Source organism: Leptodactylus fuscus, chromosome 6 (assembly GCF_031893055.1).
Source record: "Leptodactylus fuscus isolate aLepFus1 chromosome 6, aLepFus1.hap2, whole genome shotgun sequence".
In the NCBI taxonomy this organism is placed as follows: Eukaryota; Metazoa; Chordata; class Amphibia; order Anura; family Leptodactylidae; genus Leptodactylus; species Leptodactylus fuscus.
Window position 1 is genome coordinate 7,257,360 of NC_134270.1, and position 27,136 is coordinate 7,284,495.

The window sequence follows — 27,136 nt, forward strand, 5'->3', positions numbered from 1 at the left end:
GAGCTGTGTATCTAATCCTATCCTGTGTGATACTGTATACTGAGCTGTATCTAATCCTCTCCTGTGTGATACTGTATACTGAGCTGTATCTAATCCTATCCTGTGTGATACTGTATACTGAGCTGTATCTAATAATATCCTGTGTGATACTGTATACTGAGCCGTGTATCTAATCCTATCCTGTGTGATACTGTATACTGAGCTGTATCTAATCCTATCCTGTGTGATACTGTATACTGAGCTGTGTATCTAATCCTATTCTGTGTGATACTGTATACTGAGCTGTATCTAATCCTATCCTGTGTGATACTGTATACTGAGCCGTGTATCTAATCCTATCCTGTGTGATACTGTATACTGAGCCGTGTATCTAATCCTATCCTGTGTGATACTGTATACTGAGCCGTGTATCTAATCCTATCCTGTCTGATACTGTATACTGAGCTGTATCTAATCCTATCCTGTGTGATACTGTATACTGAGCCGTGTATCTAATCCTATCCTGTGTGATACTGTATACTGAGCTGTGTATCTAATCCTATCCTGTGTGATACTGTATACTGAGCTGTGTATCTAATCCTATCCTGTGTGATACTGTATACTGAGCTGTATCTAATCCTATCCTGTCTGATGCTGTATACTGAGCTGTGTATCTAATCCTATCCTGTGTGATACTATATGCTGAGCTGTGTATCTAATCCTATCCTGTGTGATACTGTATACTGAGCTGTGTATCTAATCCTATCCTGTGTGATACTGTATACTGAGCTGTATCTAATCCTATCCTGTGTGATACTGTATACTGAGCTGTGTATCTAATCCTATCCTTTGTGATACTGTATACTGAGCTGTGTATCTAATCCTATCCTGTGTGATACTGTATACTGAGCTGTGTATCTAATCTTATCCTGTGTGATACTGTATACTGAGCTGTGTATCTAATCCTATCCTGTGTGATACTGTATACTGAGCTGTGTATCTAATCCTACCCTATGTGATACTGTATACTGAGCTGTGTATCTAATCCTATCCTGTGTGATACTGTATACTGAGCTGTATCTAATCCTATCCTGTCTGATGCTGTATACTGAGCTGTATCTAATCCTATCCTGTGTGATACTGTATACTGAGCTGTGTATCTAATCCTATCCTGTGTGATACTGTATACTGAGCTGTGTATCTAATCCTATCCTGTGTGATACTGTATACTGAGCTGTGTATCTAATCCTATCCCGTGTGATACTGTATACCGAGCTGTGTATCTAATCCTATCCTGTCTGATGCTGTATACTGAGCTGTATCTAATCCTATCCTGTGTGATACTGTATACTGAGCTGTGTATCTAATCCTATCCTGTGTGATACTATATGCTGAGCTGTGTATCTAATCCTATCCTGTGTGATACTGTATACTGAGCTGTGTATCTAATCCTATCCTGTGTGATACTGTATACTGAGCTGTGTATCTAATCCTATCCCGTGTGATACTGTATACCGAGCTGTGTATCTAATCCTATCCTGTGTGTTACTGTATACTGAGCTGTGTATCTAATCTTATCCTGTGTGATACTGTATACTGAGCTGTGTATCTAATCCTACCCTGTGTGATACTGTATACTGAGCTGTGTATCTAATCCTATCCTGTGTGATACTGTATACTGAGCTGTATCTAATCCTATCCAGTGTGATACTGTATACTGAGCTGTGTATCTAATCCTATCCTGTGTGATACTGTATACTGAGCTGTATCTAATCCTATCCTGTGTGATACTGTATACTGAGCTGTATCTAATCCTATCCTGTGTGATACTGTATACTGAGCTGTGTATCTAATCCTATCCTGTGTGATACTGTATACTGAGCTGTGTATCTAATCCTACCCTGTGTGATACTGTATACTGAGCTGTATCTAATCCTATCCTGTGTGATACTGTATACTGAGCTGTGTATCTAATCCTATCCTGTGTGATACTGTATACTGAGCTGTGTATCTAATCCTATCCTGTGTGATACTGTATACTGAGCGGTGTATCTAATCCTATCCTGTGTGATACTGTATACTGAGCGGTGTATCTAATCCTATCCTGTGTGATACTGTATACTGAGCGGTGTATCTAATCCTATCCTGTGTGATACTGTATACTGAGCTGTGTATCTAATCCTATCCTGTGTGATACTGTATACTGAGCTGTGTATCTAATCCTATCCTGTGTGATACTGTATACTGAGCTGTGTATCTAATCCTATCCTGTGTGATACTGTATACTGAGCTGTGTATCTAATCCTATCCTGTGTGATACTGTATACTGAGCTGTATCTAATCCTATCCTGTGTGATACTGTATACTGAGCTGTGTATCTAATCCTATCCTGTGTGATACTGTATACTGAGCTGTGTATCTAATCCTATCCTGTGTGATACTGTATACTGAGCCGTGTATCTAATCCTATCCTGTGTGATACTGTATACTGAGCTGTATCTAATCCTATCCTGTGTGATACTGTATACTGAGCTGTATCTAATCCTATCCTGTGTGATACTGTATACTGAGCTGTATCTAATCCTATCCTGTGTGATACTGTATACTGAGCTGTATCTAATCCTATCCTGTGTGATACTGTATACTGAGCTGTATGTAATCCTATCCTATGTGATACTGTATACTGAGCTGTGTATCTAATCCTATCCTGTGTGATACTGTATACTGAGCTGTATCTAATCCTATCCTGTGTGATACTGTATACTGAGCTGTGTATCTAATCCTATCCTGTGTGATACTGTATACTGAGCTGTATCTAATCCTATCCTGTGTGATACTGTATACTGAGCTGTATCTAATCCTATCCTGTGTGATACTGTATACTGAGCTGTATCTAATCCTATCCTGTGTGATACAGTATACTGAGCTGTGTATCTAATCCTATCCTATGTGATACTGTATACTGAGCTGTGTATCTAATCCCATCCTGTGTGATACTGTATACTGAGCTGTATCTAATCCTATCCTGTGTGATACTGTATACTGAGCGGTGTATCTAATCCTATCCTGTGTGATACTGTATACTGAGCTGTATCTAATCCTATCCTGTGTGATACTGTATACTGAGCTGTATCTAATCCTATCCTGTGTTATACTGTATACTGAGCTGTATGTAATCCTATCCTATGTGATACTGTATACTGAGCTGTGTATCTAATCCTATCCTGTGTGATACTGTATACTGAGCTGTATCTAATCCTATCCTGTGTGATACTGTATACTGAGCTGTGTATCTAATCCTATCCTGTGTGATACTGTATACTGAGCTGTATCTAATCCTATCTTGTGTGATACTGTATACTGAGCTGTGTATCTAATCCTATCCTGTGTGATACTGTATACTGAGCTGTGTATCTAATCCTATCCTGTGTGATACTGTATACTGAGCTGTATCTAATCCTATCCTGTGTGATACTGTATACTGAGCTGTGTATCTAATCCCATCCTGTGTGATACTGTATACTGAGCCGTGTATCTAATCCTATCCTGTGTGATACTGTATACTGAGCTGTATCTAATCCTATCCTGTGTGATACTGTATACTGAGCTGTATCTAATAATATCCTGTGTGATACTGTATACTGAGCTGTGTATCTAATCCTATCCTGTGTGATACTGTATACTGAGCTGTATCTAATCCTATCCTGTGTGATACTGTATACTGAGCTGTATCTAATCCTATCCTGTGTGATACTGTATACTGAGCTGTATCTAATAATATCCTGTGTGATACTGTATACTGAGCTGTGTATCTAATCCTATCCTGTGTGATACTGTATACTGAGCCGTGTATCTAATCCTATCCTGTGTGATACTGTATACTGAGCTGTATCTAATCCTATCCTGTGTGATACTGTATACTGAGCTGTGTATCTAATCCTATCCTGTGTGATACTGTATACTGAGCTGTATCTAATCCTATCCTGTGTGATACAGTATACTGAGTTGTGTATCTAATCCTATCCTGTGTGATACTGTATACTGAGCTGTGTATCTAATCCTATCCTGTGTGATACTGTATACTGAGCTGTATCTAATCCTATCCTGTGTGATACTGTATACTGAGCTGTATCTAATCCTATCCTGTGTGATACTGTATACTGAGCTGTATCTAATCCTATCCTGTGTGATACTGTATACTGAGCTGTATCTAATCCTCTCCTGTGTGATACTGTATACTGAGCTGTGTATCTAATCCTATCCTGTGTGATACTGTATACTGAGCTGTATCTAATCCTATCCTGTGTGATACTGTATACTGAGCTGTATCTAATCCTATCCTGTGTGATACTGTATACTGAGCTGTATCTAATTCTCTCCTGTGTGATACTATATACTGAGCTGTATCTAATCCTATCCTGTGTGATACTGTATACTGAGCTGTGTATCTAATCCTATCCTGTGTGATACTATATACTGAGCTGTATCTAATCCTATCCTGTGTGATACTGTATACTAAGCTGTATCTAATCCTCTCCTGTGTGATACTGTATACTGAGCTGTATCTAATCCTATCCTGTGTGATACTGTATACTGAGCTGTGTATCTAATCCTATCCTGTGTGATACTATATACTGAGCGGTGTATCTAATCCTATCCTGTGTGATACTGTATACTGAGCTGTATCTAATCCTATCCTGTGTGATACTGTATACTGAGCTGTATCTAATCCTATCCTGTGTGATACTGTATACTGAGCTGTATCTAATCCTATCCTGTGTGATACTGTATACTGAGTGGTGTATCTAATCCTATCCTGTGTGATACTGTATACTGAGCTGTATCTAATCCTATCCTGTGTGATACTGTATACTGAGCTGTATCTAATCCTATCCTGTGTGATACTGTATACTGAGCTGTGTATCTAATCCTATCCTGTGTGATACTGTATACTGAGCTGTGTATCTAATCCTATCCTGTGTGATACTGTATACTGAGCTGTATCTAATCCTATCCTGTGTGATACTGTATACTGAGCTGTGTATCTAATCCTATCCTGTGTGATACTGTATACTGAGCTGTGTATCTAATCCTATCCTGTGTGATACTGTATACTGAGCTGTGTATCTAATCCTATCCTGTGTGATACAGTATACTGAGCTGTATCTAATCCTATCCTGTGTGATACTGTATACTGAGTGGTGTATCTAATCCTATCCTGTGTGATACTGTATACTGAGCTGTATCTAATCCTATCCTGTGTGATACTGTATACTGAGCTGTATCTAATCCTATCCTGTGTGATACTGTATACTGAGCTGTATCTAATCCTATCCTGTGTGATACTGTATACTGAGCTGTATCTAATCCTATCCTGTGTGATACTGTATACTGAGTGGTGTATCTAATCCTATCCTGTGTGATACTGTATACTGAGTGGTGTATCTAATCCTATCCTGTGTGATACTGTATACTGAGCTGTATCTAATCCTATCCTGTGTGATACTGTATACTGAGCTGTATCTAATCCTCTCCTGTGTGATACTGTATACTGAGTGGTGTATATACTGTATATGTTCCCAGTCTCGCTTTCCTCGGCCATGTTTGTTCCTATTATGATGCAGAACCTTCTTGTCACATTTCTGTCCATTGTTCTGCTCCCTCAGAGCCCGCATTAGTTGCTCTGACACCACCAGACTTAGTCGGACTCGCTGCAGTTTATCTTCTGTTGACTTTCTGTGGTCGCTACATTGGAGTCTCTGAACACGGATACAGACATGAGCGCAGCCTGTAACACACGGCAGAAGAAAGCGATTCTGAGAGTGAAAGTATACGGACAGCAGGCGGAGGGAGCGCTCTCTGTATCCTGATAATGCTAGTGTGTATCTAAGCCTGGCTTCTGCTGTATCTAAGTGTGACCCTGCAGACTCTCCATCTAGCACATGACATGGCTGCTTCCATGAGCTCTAGGGGTCGGGTCCAGCATCCACCTGGTTAATAGCATTAGGGTACAGGGTGGTCTCTGCCCCCCAGGGGTGCACGGCACTGCTCTATAACAAAACATGTAAGACTGACAACACATACTTATGCAGGGGGCAATGGGAGAGCGGCTTTGTTGGTAGCCCTTGGCACATCGATTGCACGTTATACCAGTCACACCATCTTTGCAAGGACATTGCCCTGTGGTCTGATTACAGGTTTTGCCGGCCGCACCAACCGGATGGCAGTCGCAGGCTGCAGGGGGGAACAGAGGAGAAGGGGTTGGAGAACAGCACAAGGTCAGAAAGCAAAAACTACAACCACATTACACAGCAAAGACACTTAGATCTGCAGGGGGGGAGGGGAGGCAGGTCGGGAGCGAGGAAACAGCATAAGGTAAATCTATCATGCAAGCCGACTACTGAAGCAGAATCAGGTACAAGGCGCCCGATACCGGAGCCCACGGCGGCCATTGTGTGGTCTGGACCATCCGAGTTCTGCAGAGATGGCTGCCATATTGTAATGAAATAACAGGGCGCATTGTCATAACTGATGAACTCTGACCAGAATCTAAAGACGTCCAGGAGGGGAAAATCACAAACATCTCATAGAGGTGGGGGGATCTCTTAAGGTTAACAAGCGACTGGTTAGAGTCAGCGCCAGGTTATGTCACGTGACACGGGGACTGAGAATAAGAAGCCTATAGCTCCCCACCGTCCTGGACAAGTGCCCTGCAAAATCCGCTCCAGAGTCTGCCACACAAGGCCCGCCTCCCACCTAATGAGTCCGCCTCACAAGGCCCGCCTCCCACCTAATGAGTCCGCCTCACAAGGTCCGCCTCCCACCTAATGAGTCCGCCTCACAAGTCCCGCCTCCCACCTAATGAGTCTGCCACACAAGGCCCGCCTCCCACCTAATGAGTCCGCCTCACAAGGCCCGCCTCCCACCTAATGAGTCCGCCTCACAAGTCCCGCCTCCCACCTAATGAGTCTGCCACACAAGGCCCGCCTCCCACCTAATGAGTCCGCCTCACAAGGCCCACCTCTCACCTAATGAGTCCGCCTCACAAGGTCCGCCTCCCACCTAATGAGTCCACCACACAAGGCCCGCCTCCCACCTAATGAGTCCGCCTCACAAGGTCCGCCTCCCACCTAATGAGTCCGCCTCACAAGTCCCGCCTCCCACCTAATGAGTCTGCCACACAAGGCCCGCCTCCCACCTAATGAGTCCGCCTCACAAGGCCCGCCTCCCACCTAATGAGTTCGCCACACAAGGCCCGCCTCCCACCTAATGAGTCCGCCTCACAAGGCCCGCCTCCCACCTAATGAGTCCGCCTCACAAGTCCCGCCTCCCACCTAATGAGTCCGCCTCACAAGTCCCGCCTCCCACCTAATGAGTCCGCCTCACAAGGTCCGCCTCCCACCTAATGAGTCCGCCTCACAAGGCCCGCCTCTCACCTAATGAGTCCGCCTCACAAGGCCCGCCTCCCACCTAATGAGTCCGCCTCACAAGTCCTGCCTCCCACCTAATGAGTCCACCTCACAAGTCCCGCCTCCTGATTTTGCCTCACAAGTCCCGCCTCCTGAGTTCGCCTCAAAAGTCCCGCCCTTAGTCCACCTCACAAGTCCCACCCTTAATCCGCCTCACAAGTCCCGGCTTTAGTCTGCCTCACAAGTTCTGCCCTTAGTCCGCCTCACAAGTCCCGCCTCCTGAGTTCACTTCACAAGTCCCGCCCTTAGTCAGTCTAACAAGTCTTGCCTCCTGAGTTTGCTTCACAAGTCCCGCCCTTAGTCTGCCTCACAAGTCCCGCCCTTAGTACGCCTCACAAGTCCCGCCCTTAGTCCGCCTCACAAGTCCCGCCCTTAGTCCGCCTCACAAGTCCCGCCTCCCAGTCACTACTACTACAGCACCTCCATAAGTGTAAAGGAGGGGGATAGAGAGCGCCAGTAAGTTTGTTTCAGCCCCACTGACCCAATTGTGAATGTAATTTAGGCCCTACTAAGCCTGACCATTCTACAAGACTCATCTGATTCACTCTATACCTGAGAAATAGGACCTACCCCGAAAATAAGCCCTAGCCCTGTACTCGGAGGAAGAAACATAATATTAACATATATATATATATATAATACCGTCTTATTTTCAGAGAAACAAGGAAGTGCGGACAAGGAGATCTCCAGGAGGCCGCGGCCCCGATCTACTGAAACTCAGCCAAGGTGCAGAAGGGATTGTCTGGCCTGGATCTTAAGGAACGAGACCTCTGACCGTATACAGGTATCAGATCCGGAGACAATTGTGGTGGTATAAGGAGGTATAAGGGGTGGCGACTACATACGGGAGTGACGAGCCGCCATACCGGGGTGTGAGCCCAGATCTTGTACCTGCTGAAGTATAGGAGACAGTTTCATAGTCTGAGGCTCTCTGTGTGGGAGGGAAGAGGTTAATACACCTGCTTCATAGCACAGGTGCAGGGAGCTATGTGACTCCCGCAGATACACACATGACACCTGGCGTGTCACCTGCTCCGCACGCCAAAGGTCACCGCATAGATGTGTGTCATGGAGAGATGAAAAGAGAAAAGCAACAAAAACTGAGCGAGAAACGCGGGAGCGAGTGACGGAGGGACGAAGATGTGGAGAATGGGGACGGCTACTTATAATGTGCGGGGTCACGTGGACTGGGCCGCTGTGGATGGAGCCGGCACCTTATAGGAGGTCTCTGTACTGCTGCCATAGCGTCACATTGGATGGGAATAAGGCAGCACTCTGTATAGAGTAATGCAGGATCGGGCCGTGTCGGTCTCAGGTGTAATGCAGGATCGGGCTGTGTCGGCCTCGGGTGTAGTGCAGGATCGGGCTGTGTCAGTCTCAGGTGTAATGCAGGATCGGGCCGTGTCGGTCTCAGGTGTAATGCAGGATCGGGCTGTGTCGGCCTCGGGTGTAATGCAGGATCGGGCTGTGTCAGTCTCGGGTGTAATGCAGGATCGGGCTGTGTCGGCCTCGGGTGTAATGCAGGATCGGGCTGTGTCGGCCTCGGGTGTAATGCAGGATCGGGCTGTGTCGGCCTCGGGTGTAATGCAGGATCGGGCTGTGTCAGTCTCGGGTGTAGTGCAGGATCGGGCTGTGTCAGTCTCAGGTGTAATGCAGGATCGGGCCGTGTCGGTCTCAGGTGTAATGCAGGATCGGGCTGTGTCGGCCTCGGGTGTAATGCAGGATCGGGCTGTGTCGGTCTCGGGTGTAATGCAGGATCGGGCTGTGTCGGTCTCAGGTGTAATGCAGGATCGGGCTGTGTCGGTCTCGGGTGTAGTGCAGGATCGGGCTGTGTCAGTCTCCAGTGTAGTGCAGGATCGGGCTGTGTCGGTCTCGGGTGTAGTGCAGGATCGGGCTGTGTCGGTCTCGGGTGTAGTGCAGGATCGGGCTGTGTCAGTCTCCAGTGTAGTGCAGGATCTGGCTGTGTCGGTCTCGGGTGTAGTGCAGGATCGGGCTGTGTCGGTCTCGGGTGTAATGCAGGATCGGGCTGTGTTGGTCTCCAGTGTAGTGCAGGATCGGGCTGTGTTGGTCTCGGGTGTAGTGCAGGATCGGGCCGTGTCGGTCTCGGGTGTAGTGCAGGATCGGGCCATGTCGGTCTTGGGTGTAATGCAGGATCGGGCTGTGTCGGTCTCGGGTGTAATGCAGGATCGGGCCGTGTCGGCCTCGGGTGTAATGCAGGATCGGGCCGTGTCGGCCTCGGGTGTAATGCAGGATCGGGCCGTGTCGGTCTCGGGTGTAATGCAGAATCGGGCCGTGTCGGTCTCGGGTGTAATGCAGGATCGGGCCGTGTCGGTCTCGGGTGTAATGCAGAATCGGGCCGTGTCGGTCTCGGGTGTAATGCAGGATCGGGCCGTGTCAGTCTCCAGTGTAGTGCAGGATCGGGCTGTGTCGGTCTCGGGTGTAATGCAGGATCGGGCTGTGTCGGTCTCGGGTGTAATGCAGGATCAGGCCGTGTCGGTCTCGGGTGTAGTGCAGGATCGGGCCGTGTCGGCCTCGGGTGTAATGCAGGATCGGGCTGTGTCGGTCTCAGGAAGGCTCTGACCTTACACACCAGTGATTTCGGCAGGCACACCTTCCAGAATATGAGGGGTTAAGCAGGTACAGCTTTGCAGGGTTTGTTTTGGCCAGGTGGATTAAAGCGATCAGAACCTTTCTATTGAGATGGGACAAAGAATAAGCAAAGGGACGGCCGGAAAGGAGATTCGTCGCAGCTCCCAGCACGTCCCTGGTGGCAGCGCAGAAGGCTTTCCGATATTACAAGGAGCGTCTGGGACATTATTAAGAGGCTTTCTGTAACCTCCGATATCAGGGCCGGCCATGTCGGGGTTGTCTCTTTACATGACGGATTTAATTTCAGGATTGTCCCAGAGTCTGAAATCTAATATGGTTGAGATTAATCCGAGGAAGCAATAAGAAGAAACCTGCCTGCCCTGTGCTAATACTATATGGAGGCAATGGCCCCCCCTACAGCTACATAGGACTAGTGCAGATGGGGCAGAGCCATCCTGTAAGGGACACTAGTGCCGGGCACTGCCATGGTGGGGGTGACAGCAGTAATGGCCGCCTCTCCCTGCCCTGTGCTAATACTATATGGAGGCAATGGCCCCCCCTACAGCTACATAGGACTAGTGCGGTCAGAGCCATCCTATAAGGGACACTAGTGCCGGGCACTGCCATGGTGGGGGTGACAGCAGTAATGGCCGCTTCTCCCTGCCGTGTACTAATAGCATATAGAGGCAATGGCCCCCCCTACAGCTACATAGGACTAGTGCGGTCAGTGCCATCCTATAAGGGACACTAGTGCCGGGCACTGCCATGGTGGGGGTGACAGCAGTAATGGCCGCTTCTCCCTGCCCTGTGCTAATACTATATGGAGGCAATGGCCCCCCCTACAGCTACATAGGACTAGTGCAGATGGGGCAGAGCCATCCTGTAAGGGACACTAGTGCCGGGCACTGCCATGGTGGGGGTGACAGCAGTAATGGCCGCCTCTCCCTGCCCTGTGCTAATACTATATGGAGGCAATGGCCCCCCCTACAGCTACATAGGACTAGTGCGGTCAGTGCCATCCTATAAGGGACACTAGTGCCGGGCACTGCCATGGTGGGGGTGACAGCAGTAATGGCCGCTTCTCCCTGCCCTGTACTAATAGCATATGGAGGCAATGGCCCCCCCTACAGCTACATAGGACTAGTGCGGTCAGTGCCATCCTATAAGGGACACTAGTGCCGGGCACTGCCATGGTGGGGGTGACTGCAGTAATGGCCGCTTCTCCCTGCCGTGTACAGGGGACGTATGTGACCTCCTGGCGTCTTCTCCTGCACTTGTGGGAACGGCCTCACCCCAGGCAGACAACACCTGCATCCCCCCCCCCCATCACTCCTCTGATATGTTTGCACGTGGCTTAACCTGAAGTTCCCCTCCACCCTCTCTCCAATCTTCCCCAAAAATATGTCTGGGGCCATTCGTCAAAGCATCCAGCCTTTGTACCAAAATCTACACCCTCCCCCCCTTCACTTTTCTCCAGGTCTGCTTAACCTGTTCAATGCGTCCCACTGTCCCCTGGTATGCACACCTGTGCCGGGCTCTGGAGGGGGGTGGCAGAGCCCCATACAGAAAATTTTAACCTCTTTCTATGTCACTGGAATTTAACATTTTCCCTGCCAGTCAGTGATGGTGATTGTGTCTCGCTGCCGGAGAGGAAAGGGTTAAAGTAACGAGCAATGAACTACAGGGACAAATTCTGGGAACGCCGATGGGGGAAGCGTATGTGTCAGTATATGTGAATACCTGTAGCGGGGTGTCAGGGGGTGCCTGTACATATGGACGACTGGATAAGTGTCACATCTTCTAGTCAGTATAAGGCTCTGTTCCCACGGAGTAACGCGGCGCTCACGTGTCAGAGTCACTTCAATGGGTTACGTCTTACGCGCGCTACACATTGAAGTCAATGGGATCTGTTTTGAATTGCTGACTCTGACATGTGTTTACGTGTCAGAATGAGCGCCGCGTTACTCCGTGGGAACGGAGCCTTAATATAACCTCTTAGGATGATTCCTACCAATACCAAATTACGCTACGGCCTGGCCCCATATAGTGCATAGGGATATAGGACCCCCAAACCCTTTGGAGACCCCTGACATGGCGGCTCCGTCTGCTCCAGGCGACACCTTTCTCTGCCCGTACAAGTCATTTTCACACGTTTCTGCCTTTCCTTCCTGCGCTCTATGAAAGTTGGAAAGCGTCATCTTATCAGTGAATAGGATATGGGTAAGGGGGTATATTTCAGCACCTGACCCCCCCACCCACCAAATACAATGTCAGACAGGTGTTCTTTACAAGAATGTCACCGTACAAGTACAGTCATGCATAAAACACACAATGACGTCATGACGGCTCTGAGGTCAGATCGTGCTCGGCCCCCTCACCTTTACAGGCCTTTCTGTGGGTGATGGGCTTGGTCATGTCCCGGTAGTAGCCCTCCTTGCAGTAGTGGCAGTGACGGCCGGCGGTGTTATGCCGGCAGTTCAGACAGACCCCTCCGCTCCGGCGACCGGACAGCTTGAAGAGCTCCATGTTGAAACGGCAGCGGCGGGCGTGCAGGTTACAGTTACAGGCTGGGGAAAAAGCAGAGAAAAGCTTATTATATAATGTTATGTTATGGTATATTATATTATGTTATATTATGGTATATTATATTATGTTACGGTATATTACGGTATAGTATATTATGTTACGGTATATTATATTGTATTACACCAAAACTGGACTGAGTGACCTGGTTAGACGGACAGAAACCAAAGCCATTACATTACTAATGTTGCATAAAGTGTGCAATAAAGCAATGACCGTCCTCCATGACAGGCGACCACAAGTCCCCGTCTTTGGGTTCTTCTTCATGTTTTACACAAGTGACTGCTCCGCCCAGGGCTTAGGTGCTGTATTATAGCGGTGCTCAGGATCGCAGTGACTGCTTTATTATCGATTGATTCTCGTAGTACGGATTAACCATACATGTCATGGATGTGAGTAATATGGGCGAGACGCACGGCGCGTGCAGGGAGAGATTATTACCAGGACCCTCAACCTTAAGTCAAATCTCAGGTCTGCAAAGATCTTGCGGGGGTTGTCCAGGATATAGACTTTTGCACAAGGAGGCCGGGGAAGGGGTTCGGAAAAAGAAACAACCCATACTCACCTGTCCTCACTGCTCCGGTGTCCCCGCCATTGTGCGCTCCAGTGACGCTCCGAGGCTGCTCCAGTGGAACCAGGATAGCGCTCACATATGTCACCTGTGATGTCCCGGGAGCAACCTGACCGTGCTGGGGCATAGCGGAGCACTGGGGACAGGGGGGTTATTTTTTGGTTTTTTAACCCTTTCCCTGGCCTCCTCCTGTATCTCCAGGCTTTAACCTGAACAAACTCTTTAACCCAACAAGGGGAACATACAGTGACCAGTCTGGTGTCTCATTTTTAGGGTACAGATTCCCCCACTGCATCCATCCACCCTATGCCCACTGCTCTGGTGGTCTGAGACCCCCCTGCTCAGGGACTGGTTGATCTGGGAATATGGAGACGTCTCAGACTACTGAAGCTCAGTGTGCTTTGAATGGTCTGAGAATCTGGGGGCCAATGCAGATTTGGTAGATCTGAGACAGAAGACTGCTGAGCACCATAAGATTCTCCATGTTGTGTTCAATGTGCACGGAGAACATTCGAGCCTTTAAATAGAGTCCCCGAGATCGGAGCCGCCACCTCTACAGGTAACAAAGGCTCTTCTAATGACTTGTGGTAGAGGCCACCAGTATGGAGGTGTGAGGAATGTGAGGCCGTCACCTGGATCCCTCTATACAACCTCCAGTGCCATCATCGTGATGAATGACGGGAAAGCGACATGGACAGAAGTGTTTGGAAAGTTCTGCTTTGATGCCGAAAGTCCTACAAATATTTTGCGGGGTCACCGCTCGTGAATGTCCAGCGACAGGAATTTCTTCTGTCAGACAAGGATCCGCTGTCACAACAATGTGGTCCTGATGATGGCCGCCTGACGACGAGCTGACGAAAACACAAGGGCTGACAGGTGGGGGCGCCGTGCGGGGCTGACGATCTGCTGAGTGACGACTGTTCTGGAGACGCAGAAAGGTGTAAGAAGAAAAGATGGAGGTGTCGGGAGGGGGAAGGTGAAGGATTGGGACGCATTCTTTTCTTTTGTAGAAAGCGGAGGCCGCAGGAATCTGAGCCGTGAGGGGGAGGCCGGACGAAGCACATGGCCAGGGACTGGCAAAATACAAGACACGACACGTAGTGCGGACATGACTGGAGTAGGATCAATATCTCAGGGCTCTGAATGGCGACAATAACTGCACAACGTCCCCGAATAAGTGAGCGCACCATTCAGCAGAGCACCGGACAATGGTGATCATATAACCCTTATGTTTGGTGGATCGGAGGGGACGCACTCCTGGGAGATACCCCAAATCTACAGTCTCCTAAGTAGCCTTTTGGCCTTTGCTAGGTCACTATATATCCGTATACCTTCTGCTCTTCTATACATAGGCAAACTGCCAAAAAAAGATGTATAGGGGTCAATGGACCACATATAGAGCTCTAGAGCTGTCCCTATGATCGCAGTGATGTGTCCGGAGCATACGTTACATTATTACATTACACCTGTTACATTATTACATTACACCTGTTACATTATTACATTACACCTGTTACATTATTACATTACACCTGTTACATTATTACGTTACATTATTACATTACACCTGTTACATTATTACATTACATGTGTTACATTATTACATTACATGTGTTACATTATTACGTTACATTATTACATTACACGTGTTACATTACATGGCTGACAATCTGACAACTATCGCTCCCCTCCCTCGCTGCCCCCGCCCATCTCTGGCCACATACGGCTTCTCCATGAGCTGAATACATCCCGAGCACTGGACAGAATTTCATTCATTTCTTCATTTTCCACCATTCACATTCACAACTGCTTTAGGGTCTGTTCACATGCTGCAGATTTCATGTTATACTCTCCTTCCTCCTGCCAGTACAGATATCTGCAGACCCCGCAGGTGAATGGAATTTGCAGAGTGAGATTTACGGTTTAGTAGTGACAACCGTACTGAGGCGAACACGTAACCCCCGGGTTGTCAGTCTGACTGTGCTGTGTATCAGACGTCTGACCAGTTCCATGGCCGCCTCCCAGACCCTGCGGAACAAGAGCTGAGCGGCGGCGGCCCCCCAAAGATCAGCACAAAATAACATCCCATAAGTCACCTCTATGTCAGCGCACCCCATAGGAGAGACATGGAAGAGGGACAGGAGGATCGGCATACCCCACCCCTCTATATACCCCACCAATCTATATATCCCACCCCTCTATATACCCCACCCTCTATATACCCCACCAATCTATATACCCCACCCCTCTATATACCCCAGCCTCTATATACCCCACCCTCTATATACCCCACCAATCTATATATCCCACCCCTCTATATACCCCACCCTCTATATACCCCACCAATCTATATACCCCACCCCTCTATATACCCCACCCCTCTATATACCCCACCCCTCTATATACCCCACCCTCTATATACCCCACCCCTCTATATACCCCACCCCTCTATATACCCCACTCCTCTATATACCCCACCAATCTATATACCGCACCCTCTATATACCCCAGCTACCTATTGTGCGGGGTCTCAGCTTTGCCCTCCTTTGGCTGTTCCCTGATCAGTTTGATAGAACATACATAGTATCTGGGGGTCCTAGTATCTGCACCTGCCCCCCCCCCCCATGGGTGCGATGGCCCCTCCAGACTGCAGACTGTGATATTACATTGTCATGATAAGTTCCTGTACCTGTCGCTGCTTCCAGTAATGGATCCCCATGGTCTTTGAGCTTCAAAACAAGTGTCAGGTCCCGGCTGCGGCCGCTCAACTCCCTGCAGGCAAATTATATCTTATCGCTTCAATGATCCTTCCTGGCAAATCTCACAACGTTCCCCAAACGCCGACACTACCCCGGAATAACCCGATAAAAACCCTACAACCTCCCCGGAGAGATCACTGCAGGCTTCCTGTATATACAGCACAAGACGTCTTCACTTATAGTCAGTATACCTGTGAGCTGACTGATTGGCTTATTTCCTTAAAGAAACCCTAAGGCTGCATTCACACCGAGTAACGTGCCGCGGCCGCAAAATAACGCTGCGTTTACTATCCACGCTCCCATTGATTTCAATGGGAGCGTATACAGCGCTCAAAATCTCGCACGGCGTATACAGGATAAGTAATGTAATGTATGTACACAGTGACTGCACCAGCAGAATAGTGAGCGCAGCTCTGGAGTATAATACAGGATAAGTAATGTAATGTATGTACACAGTGACTGTACCAGCAGAATAATGAGCACAGCTCTGGAGTATAATACAGGATAAGTAATGTAATGTGTGCACACAGTGACTCCACCAGCAGAATAGTGAGTGCAGCTCTGGAGTATAATACAGGATAAGTAATATAATGTATGTACACAGTGACTGCACCAGCAGAATAGTGAGCGCAGCTCTGGGGTATAATACAGGATAAGTAATGTAATGTATGTAAAGAGTGACTGTACCAGCAGAATAGTGAGCGCAGCTCTGGAGTATAATACAGGATAAGTAATGTCATGTATGTACACAGTGACTGCACCAGCAGAATAGTGAGCGCAGCTCTGGAGTATAATACAGGATAAGTAATGTAATGTATGTACACAGTAACTGCACCAGCAGAATAGTGAGCGCAGCTCTGGAGTATAATACAGGATAAGTAATGTCATGTATGTACACAGTGACTGCACCAGCAGAATAGTGAGCGCAGCTCTAGAGTATAATACAAGATAAGTAATGTAATGTATGTACACAGTGACTGTACCAGCAGAATAGTGAGCGCAGCTCTGGAGTATAATACAGGATAAGTAATGTAATGTATGTACACAGTGACTGCACCAGCAGAATAGTGAGCGTAGCTCTGGAGTATAATACAGGATAAGTAATGTAATGTATGTACACAGTGACTGCACCAGCAGAATAGTGAGCGCAGCTCTGGAGTATAATACAGGATAAGTAATGTAATGTATGTACACAGTGACTGCACCAGCAGAATAGTGAGCGCAGCTCTGGAGTATAATACAGGATAAGTAATGTAATGTATGTACACAGTGACTGTACCAGCAGAATAGTGAGCGCAGCTCTGGAGTATAATACAGGATAAGTAATGTAATGTATGTACACAGTGACTGTACCAGCAGAATAGTGAGCGCAGCTCTGGAGTATAATACAGGATAAGTAATGTAATGTATGTACACAGTGACTGCACCAGCAGAATAGTGAGCGCAGCTCTGGAGTATAATACAGGATAAGTAATGTAATGTATGTACACAGTGACTGCACCAGCAGAATAGTGAGCGCAGCTCTGGAGTATAATACAGGATAAGTAATGTAATGTATGTACACAGTGACTGTACCAGCAGAATAGTGAGCGCAGCTCTGGAGTATAATACAGGATAAGTAATGTAATGTATGTACACAGTGACTGCACCAGCAGAATAGTGAGCGCAGCTCTGGAGTATAATACAGGATAAGTAATGTAATGTATGTACACAGTGACTGCACCAGGAGAATAGTGAGCGCAGCTCTGGCGTATAATACAAGATAAGTAATGTAATGTATGTACACAGTGACTGTACCAGCAGAATAGTGAGCGCAGCTCTGGAGTATAATACAGGATAAGTAATGTAATGTATGTACACAGTGACTGTACCAGCAGAATAGTGAGCGCAGCTCTGGAGTATAATACAGGATAAGTCATGTTGTATGTACACAGTGACTGTACCAGCAGAATAATGAGCGCCGCTCTGGAGTATAATACAGGATAAGTAATGTAATGTATGTACACAGTGACTGCACCAGCAGAATAGTGAGCGCAGCTCTGGAGTATAATACAGGATAAGTAATGTAATGTATGTACACAGTGACTGTACCAGCAGAATAGTGAGCGCAGCTCTGGAGTATAATACAGGATAAGTAATGTAATGTATGTACACAGTGACTGCACCAGCAGAATAGTGAGCGCTGCTCTGGGGTATAATACAGGATAAGTAATGTAATGTATGTACACAGTGACTGTACCAGCAGAATAGTGAGCGCAGCTCTGGAGTATAATACAGGATAAGTAATGTAATGTATGTACACAGTGACTGCACCAGCAGAATAGTGAGCGCAGCTCTGGGGTATAATACAGGATGAGTAATGTAATGTATGTACACAGTGACTGCACCAGCAGAATAGTGAGCGCAGCTCTGGGGTATAATACAGGATGAGTAATGTAATGTATGTACACAGTGACTGCACCAGGAGAATAGTGAGCGCAGCTCTGGAGTATAATACAGGATAAGTAATGTAATGTATGTACACAGTGACTGTACCAGGAGAATAGTGAGCGCAGCTCTGGAGTATAATACAAGATAAGTAATGTAATGTATGTACACAGTGACTGTACCAGGAGAATAGTGAGCGCAGCTCTGGAGTATAATACAAGATAAGTAATGTAATGTATGTACACAGTGACTGTACCAGCAGAATAGTGAGCTCAGCTCTGGAGTATAATACAGGATAAGTAATGTAATGTATGTACACAGTGACTGCACCAGCAGAATAGTGAGCGCAGCTCTGGAGTATAATACAGGATAAGTAATGTAATGTATGTACACAGTGACTGTACCAGCAGAATAGTGAGCGCAGCTCTGGAGTATAATACAGGATAAGTAATGTAATGTATGTACACAGTGACTGCACCAGCAGAATAGTGAGCGCAGCTCTGGAGTATAATACAGGATAAGTAATGTAATGTATGTACACAGTGACTGCACCAGCAGAATAGTGAGCGCAGCTCTGGGGTATAATAAGTAATGTAATGTATGTACACAGTGACTGTACCAGCAGAATAGTGAGCGCAGCTCTGGAGTATAATACAGGATAAGTAATGTAATGTATGTACACAGTGACTGCACCAGCAGAATAGTGAGCGCAGCTCTGGAGTATAATACAGGATAAGTAATGTAATGTATGTACACAGTGACTGTACCAGCAGAATAGTGAGCGCAGCTCTGGAGTATAATACAGGATAAGTAATGTAATGTATGTACACAGTGACTGCACCAGCAGAATAGTGAGCGAAGCTCTGGAGTATAATACAGGATAAGTAATGTAATGTATGTACACAGTGACTGCACCAGCAGAATAGTGAGCGCAGCTCTGGGGTATAATAAGTAATGTAATGTATGTACACAGTGACTGTACCAGCAGAATAGTGAGCGCAGCTCTGGAGTATAATACAGGATAAGTAATGTAATGTATGTACACAGTGACTGCACCAGCAGAATAGTGAGCGCAGCTCTGGAGTATAATACAGGATAAGTAATGTAATGTATGTACACAGTGACTGCACCAGCAGAATAGTGAGCGCAGCTCTGGAGTATAATACAGGATAAGTAATGTAATGTATGTACACACTGACTGCACCAGCAGAATAGTGAGCGCAGCTCTGGAGTATAATACAGGATAAGTAATGTAATGTATGTACACAGTGACTGCACCAGGAGAATAGTGAGCGCAGCTCTGGAGTATAATACAAGATAAGTAATGTAATGTATGTACACACTGACTGCACCAGCAGAATAGTGAGCGCAGCTCTGGAGTATAATACAGGATAAGTAATGTCATGTATGTACACAGTGACTGCACCAGCAGAATAGTGAGCGCAGCTCTAGAGTATAATACAAGATAAGTAATGTAATGTATGTACACAGTGACTGTACCAGCAGAATAGTGAGCGCAGCTCTGGAGTATAATACAGGATAAGTAATGTAATGTATGTACACAGTGACTGTACCAGCAGAATAGTGAGCGCAGCTCTGGAGTATAATACAGGATAAGTAATGTAATGTATGTACACAGTGACTGCACCAGCAGAATAGTGAGCGCAGCTCTGGAGTATAATACAGGATAAGTAATGTAATGTATGTACACAGTGACTGCACCAGCAGAATAGTGAGCGCAGCTCTGGAGTATAATACAGGATAAGTAATGTATGTACACAGTGACTGTACCAGCAGAATAGTGAGCGCAGCTCTGGAGTATAATACAGGATAAGTAATGTAATGTATGTACACAGTGACTGCACCAGGAGAATAGTGAGCGCAGCTCTGGCGTATAATACAAGATAAGTAATGTAATGTATGTACACACTGACTGCACCAGCAGAATAGTGAGCGCAGCTCTGGAGTATAATACAGGATAAGTAATGTAATGTATGTACACAGTGACTGCACCAGGAGAATAGTGAGCGCAGCTCTGGCGTATAATACAGGATAAGTAATGTAATGTATGTACACAGTGACTGCACCAGGAGAATAGTGAGCGCAGCTCTGGAGTATAATACAGGATAAGTAATGTAATGTATGTACACAGTGACTGCACCAGCAGAATAGTGAGCGCAGCTCTGGAGTATAATACAGGATAAGTAATGTAATGTATGTACACAGTGACTGCACCAGCAGAATAGTGAGCGCAGCTCTGGAGTATAATACAGGATAAGTAATGTATGTACACAGTGACTGTACCAGCAGAATAGTGAGCGCAGCTCTGGAGTATAATACAGGATAAGTAATGTAATGTATGTACACAGTGACTGCACCAGGAGAATAGTGAGCGCAGCTCTGGCGTATAATACAAGATAAGTAATGTAATGTATGTACACACTGACTGCACCAGCAGAATAGTGAGCGCAGCTCTGGAGTATAATACAGGATAAGTAATGTAATGTATGTACACAGTGACTGCACCAGGAGAATAGTGAGCGCAGCTCTGGCGTATAATACAAGATAAGTAATGTAATGTATGTACACACTGACTGCACCAGCAGAATAGTGAGCGCAGCTCTGGAGTATAATACAGGATAAGTAATGTAATGTATGTACACAGTGACTGTACCAGCAGAATAATGAGCGCCGCTCTGGAGTATAATACAGGATAAGTAATGTAATGTATGTACACAGTGACTGCACCAGCAGAATAGTGAGCGCAGCTCTGGAGTATAATACAGGATAAGTAATGTAATGTATGTACACAGTGACTGTACCAGCAGAATAGTGAGCGCAGCTCTGGAGTATAATACAGGATAAGTAATGTAATGTATGTACACAGTGACTGTACCAGCAGAATAGTGAGCGCAGCTCTGGAGTATAATACAGGATAAGTAATGTAATGTATGTACACAGTGACTGCACCAGCAGAATAGTGAGCGCAGCTCTGGGGTATAATACAGGATGAGTAATGTAATGTATGTACACAGTGACTGCACCAGCAGAATAGTGAGCGCAGCTCTGGGGTATAATACAGGATGAGTAATGTAATGTATGTACACAGTGACTGTACCAGGAGAATAGTGAGCGCAGCTCTGGAGTATAATACAAGATAAGTAATGTAATGTATGTACACAGTGACTGTACCAGGAGAATAGTGAGCGCAGCTCTGGAGTATAATACAAGATAAGTAATGTAATGTATGTACACAGTGACTGTACCAGCAGAATAGTGAGCTCAGCTCTGGAGTATAATACAGGATAAGTAATGTAATGTATGTACACAGTGACTGCACCAGCAGAATAGTGAGCGCAGCTCTGGAGTATAATACAGGATAAGTAATGTAATGTATGTACACAGTGACTGTACCAGCAGAATAGTGAGCGCAGCTCTGGAGTATAATACAGGATAAGTAATGTAATGTATGTACACAGTGACTGCACCAGCAGAATAGTGAGCGCAGCTCTGGAGTATAATACAGGATAAGTAATGTAATGTATGTACACAGTGACTGCACCAGCAGAATAGTGAGCGCAGCTCTGGAGTATAATACAGGATAAGTAATGTAATGTATGTACACAGTGACTGCACCAGCAGAATAGTGAGCGCAGCTCTGGGGTATAATAAGTAATGTAATGTATGTACACAGTGACTGTACCAGCAGAATAGTGAGCGCAGCTCTGGAGTATAATACAGGATAAGTAATGTACTGTATGTACACAGTGACTGCACCAGGAGAATAGTGAGCGCAGCTCTGGCGTATAATACAAGATAAGTAATGTAATGTATGTACACACTGACTGCACCAGCAGAATAGTGAGCGCAGCTCTGGAGTATAATACAGGATAAGTAATGTAATGTATGTACACAGTGACTGCACCAGCAGAATAGTGAGCGCAGCTCTGGAGTATAATACAGGATAAGTAATGTAATGTATGTACACAGTGACTGTACCAGGAGAATAGTGAGCGCAGCTCTGGAGTATAATACAAGATAAGTAATGTAATGTATGTACACAGTGACTGTACCAGGAGAATAGTGAGCGCAGCTCTGGAGTATAATACAGGATAAGTAATGTAATGTATGTACACAGTGACTGCACCAGCAGAATAGTGAGCGCAGCTCTGGAGTATAATACAAGATAAGTAATGTAATGTATGTACACAGTGACTGTACCAGCAGAATAGTGAGCTCAGCTCTGGAGTATAATACAGGATAAGTAATGTAATGTATGTACACAGTGACTGCACCAGCAGAATAGTGAGCGCAGCTCTGGAGTATAATACAGGATAAGTAATGTAATGTATGTACACAGTGACTGCACCAGCAGAATAGTGAGCGAAGCTCTGGAGTATAATACAGGATAAGTAATGTAATGTATGTACACAGTGACTGCACCAGCAGAATAGTGAGCGCAGCTCTGGAGTATAATACAGGATAAGTAATGTAATGTATGTACACAGTGACTGCACCAGCAGAATAGTGAGCGCAGCTCTGGGGTATAATAAGTAATGTAATGTATGTACACAGTGACTGTACCAGCAGAATAGTGAGCGCAGCTCTGGAGTATAATACAGGATAAGTAATGTAATGTATGTACACAGTGACTGCACCAGCAGAATAGTGAGCGCTGCTCTGGGGTATAATACAGGATAAGTAATGTAATGTATGTACACAGTGACTGTACCAGCAGAATAGTGAGCGCAGCTCTGGAGTATAATACAGGATAAGTAATGTAATGTATGTACACAGTGACTGCACCAGCAGAATAGTGAGCGCAGCTCTGGGGTATAATACAGGATGAGTAATGTAATGTATGTACACAGTGACTGCACCAGCAGAATAGTGAGCGCAGCTCTGGGGTATAATACAGGATGAGTAATGTAATGTATGTACACAGTGACTGCACCAGCAGAATAGTGAGCGCAGCTCTGGGGTATAATACAGGATAAGTAATGTAATGTATGTACACAGTGACTGCACCAGCAGAATAGTGAGCGCAGCTCTGGGGTATAATACAGGATGAGTAATGTAATGTATGTACACAGTGACTGCACCAGCAGAATAGTGAGCGCAGCTCTGGGGTATAATACAGGATGAGTAATGTAATGTATGTACACAGTGACTGTACCAGCAGAATAGTGAGCGCAGCTCTGGAGTATAATACAAGATAAGTAATGTAATGTATGTACACAGTGACTGTACCAGGAGAATAGTGAGCGCAGCTCTGGAGTATAATACAAGATAAGTAATGTAATGTATGTACACAGTGACTGTACCAGCAGAATAGTGAGCTCAGCTCTGGAGTATAATACAGGATAAGTAATGTAATGTATGTACACAGTGACTGCACCAGCAGAATAGTGAGCGCAGCTCTGGAGTATAATACAGGATAAGTAATGTAATGTATGTACACAGTGACTGTACCAGCAGAATAGTGAGCGCAGCTCTGGAGTATAATACAGGATAAGTAATGTAATGTATGTACACAGTGACTGCACCAGCAGAATAGTGAGCGCAGCTCTGGAGTATAATACAGGATAAGTAATGTAATGTATGTACACAGTGACTGCACCAGCAGAATAGTGAGCGCAGCTCTGGAGTATAATACAGGATAAGTAATGTAATGTATGTACACAGTGACTGCACCAGCAGAATAGTGAGCGCAGCTCTGGGGTATAATAAGTAATGTAATGTATGTACACAGTGACTGTACCAGCAGAATAGTGAGCGCAGCTCTGGAGTATAATACAGGATAAGTAATGTAATGTATGTACACAGTGACTGTACCAGGAGAATAGTGAGCGCAGCTCTGGAGTATAATACAGGATAAGTAATGTAATGTATGTACACAGTGACTGCACCAGCAGAATAGTGAGCGCAGCTCTGGAGTATAATACAGGATAAGTAATGTAATGTATGTACACAGTGACTGTACCAGGAGAATAGTGAGCGCAGCTCTGGAGTATAATACAAGATAAGTAATGTAATGTATGTACACAGTGACTGTACCAGGAGAATAGTGAGCGCAGCTCTGGAGTATAATACAAGATAAGTAATGTAATGTATGTACACAGTGACTGTACCAGCAGAATAGTGAGCTCAGCTCTGGAGTATAATACAGGATAAGTAATGTAATGTATGTACACAGTGACTGCACCAGCAGAATAGTGAGCGCAGCTCTGGAGTATAATACAGGATAAGTAATGTAATGTATGTACACAGTGACTGTACCAGCAGAATAGTGAGTGCAGCTCTGGAGTATAATACAGGATAAGTAATGTAATGTATGTACACAGTGATTGTACCAGCAGAATAGTGAGCGCAGCTCTGGGGTGTAATTCAGGATAAGTAATGTAATGTATGTACACAGTGACTGCACCAGCAGAATAGTGAGCGCAGCTCTGGAACTTTCGGTTAGATCACTGCATTTCCATTCACTGCAGTATAAGAAGCATTTTGTTCGCCTCTTGGTCTTTATCTAGGAATAAATATATATGAGCGTTCCCTACATGAGGAGACTTGTGTTGATCTCTGGTCTTCCATGTCAGGACCATGGACAGTGGATCAGAACCTCTGACAACCAATATGGCCGTTATTATTTCTGCCTTTCAGGATCCTGATGAGTAAACCTGACTAGCACTGCTCAGAACAGTAGGAAAGCTGGGTGACAGCCCATGTGGCGGCCGTATAGCCTCCACATTACATGTTAGCATCCCTTCTATAGCCGTGTTTTCCTGCTGCCCCCCATTGATGTACCACGTGCAGGCTCTGAGCCCCTTGTCGGCCGCCTCGCCTTGTGTAGATTCCTCTTTAATATCAGGGTTTTGCTTTGTCCCTTGTCTAAGCCATAAAACAATATAAACTCACAGGAACCTTAATCCACTTTGATCAGACAATCAGGACATTGTTGTCCCTGGAAGTGAACACCATCTTTATTGCCCATTGTTGGGTATCGGAATTACACACCTTTTAGAGATTCTCTTTGTTTTCTGCACCTGGAAAGTGCAAACCGATGCCAGAACCATCGCCCCCACATGACAGATACGGAGCCCGGGGCAAAACCACAAGCTTCTGGAGAGGAGACGATAGGATCAGACCTGGCCAACCCGCTGAGGACGGCCTATGGAGGGCCCAGGAACAGAGAAGGTCTCAGGTCGGAATTTAAAGGGGTTTTCCAGGATAACAAAGACATTAGAGCCCCACATTTGTGCACAGGCGGTGCGCGGGATTGCAGGTCAACCAATGAGCAGGTCTGGGGATGTTACTAGACAACCCCGTTACAATCTCTCAGTAACTTTAGGATCGCGTCACACTGTCATGGCGGATGTTATTTTGCTTTATTTTCTAGGTTTTTTTAGGCGACATCCAGTAATCCTATGACATCCCGCCCTGACCCCCCTCTGCTCCAGGGAACACCCTACAATACGTCCCGGCACATGGAGCAGTCATGTCCTGATGTTCTCGGCATCCAGATGTGGTAGATGGCGGCAAGAGGAGGCGAGGAGTAGGATTGGGGGGGGAGGATAACTTTGCTTGGGGTTCCCAAAATGCCATGTCCGCCCCTGGATATGAAGGGGCCCTATGCTGTCTATAGACATGATGCAGACCGCATAAGGTTTGCTGGGGGGAGCATTGGAAAGAGTTGTGGGGTGTTATAGGGCACCTGGTCATAAGAGATGTCCTGCATTAGGTGATGGACACAGGTCTAGTTTTTGCAGCGGGGCCCCGTCGCTCATGGTCAGGCCCCGATCTAATCTTCCATACTGAGGATTGTAAGGACTTGGCTTCGGTGTCGATTCCTTCTATCCTACGCACAGACATTACAGGCCCTGCCAGCGCTAATTGCCGACCGATGTTCACTTTTGCTTAAACCAGGAAAATCCCGTTTTGGAGAACGCCGGAGCATGCATAGCCTTGGGTGGTGGTGACGCTCCTAACAATGGAGCACTTCATGGCCGCCTGACTACTGTGTGTCACAATAGGGGAGTTTTTAATGTCTTTTTGACGCAGACACCACTTATCATTGTGAAACGTCTGTCAGAGAACATTAGAGGGCAGTCAGATGGGTGAGCGACGGCTGCAAATTGTAAAGGATTCATACACGGAGAGAGGAAAATGTTTGTTTTGGTGCCGTGTTAGCCAGTGGTTATGAAATATGAAAAAAAAAAAAAAAAAAACTTTTTAAGTCTTCAGTAGGTGATACCTTTTTTAATGGCTAACTCATAATGATGACAGAATATGACGTTTCGAAGCTTCCTCTGAGCTCCTGAAGATATATCTGAAGAAGAAGCTCAGAGGAAGCTTCGAAACGTCATATTCTGTCATCATTATGAGTTAGCCATTAAAAAAGGTATCACCTACTGAAGACTTAAAAAGTTTTTTTTTTTTTTTTTTCATATTTCATACACGGAGAGAATCATACACATGCTCTGTGCAGGCATAGGGCCATGTGTGCAGGTATCGAGGCCGAGCGTGAAGGCATAGGGCCGTGTGTGCAGACATAGGGCCGAGTGTGCAGGCATAGGGCCGAGTGTGCAGGCATAGGGCCGAATGTGCAGGCATAGGGCCGAGTGTGCAGGCATAGGGCCGAATGTGCAGGCATAGGGCCGAGTGTGCAGGCATAGGGCCATGTGTGCAGACATAGGGCAGAGTGTGCAGACATAGGGCCGAGTGTGCAGGCATAGGGCCGAGTGTGCAGGCATAGGGCAGAG

General features: G+C 46.1%; 1 protein-coding gene across 1 annotated transcript in view; it reads right to left on the reverse strand.

The window, feature by feature from the left end:
- The window catches only part of NTN1 (netrin 1), a 197,644-nt gene that overhangs the window by 30,518 nt on the left and 139,990 nt on the right, over nt 1-27,136 (reverse strand). The window contains exons 4-5 of the mRNA XM_075279300.1: nt 12,416-12,604; nt 6,064-6,213 (exon numbers count right to left, since the gene is read on the reverse strand). Of these exons, the coding sequence (XP_075135401.1) occupies nt 6,064-6,213; nt 12,416-12,604 (339 nt within the window). The remainder of the gene's footprint in view (nt 1-6,063; nt 6,214-12,415; nt 12,605-27,136) is intronic.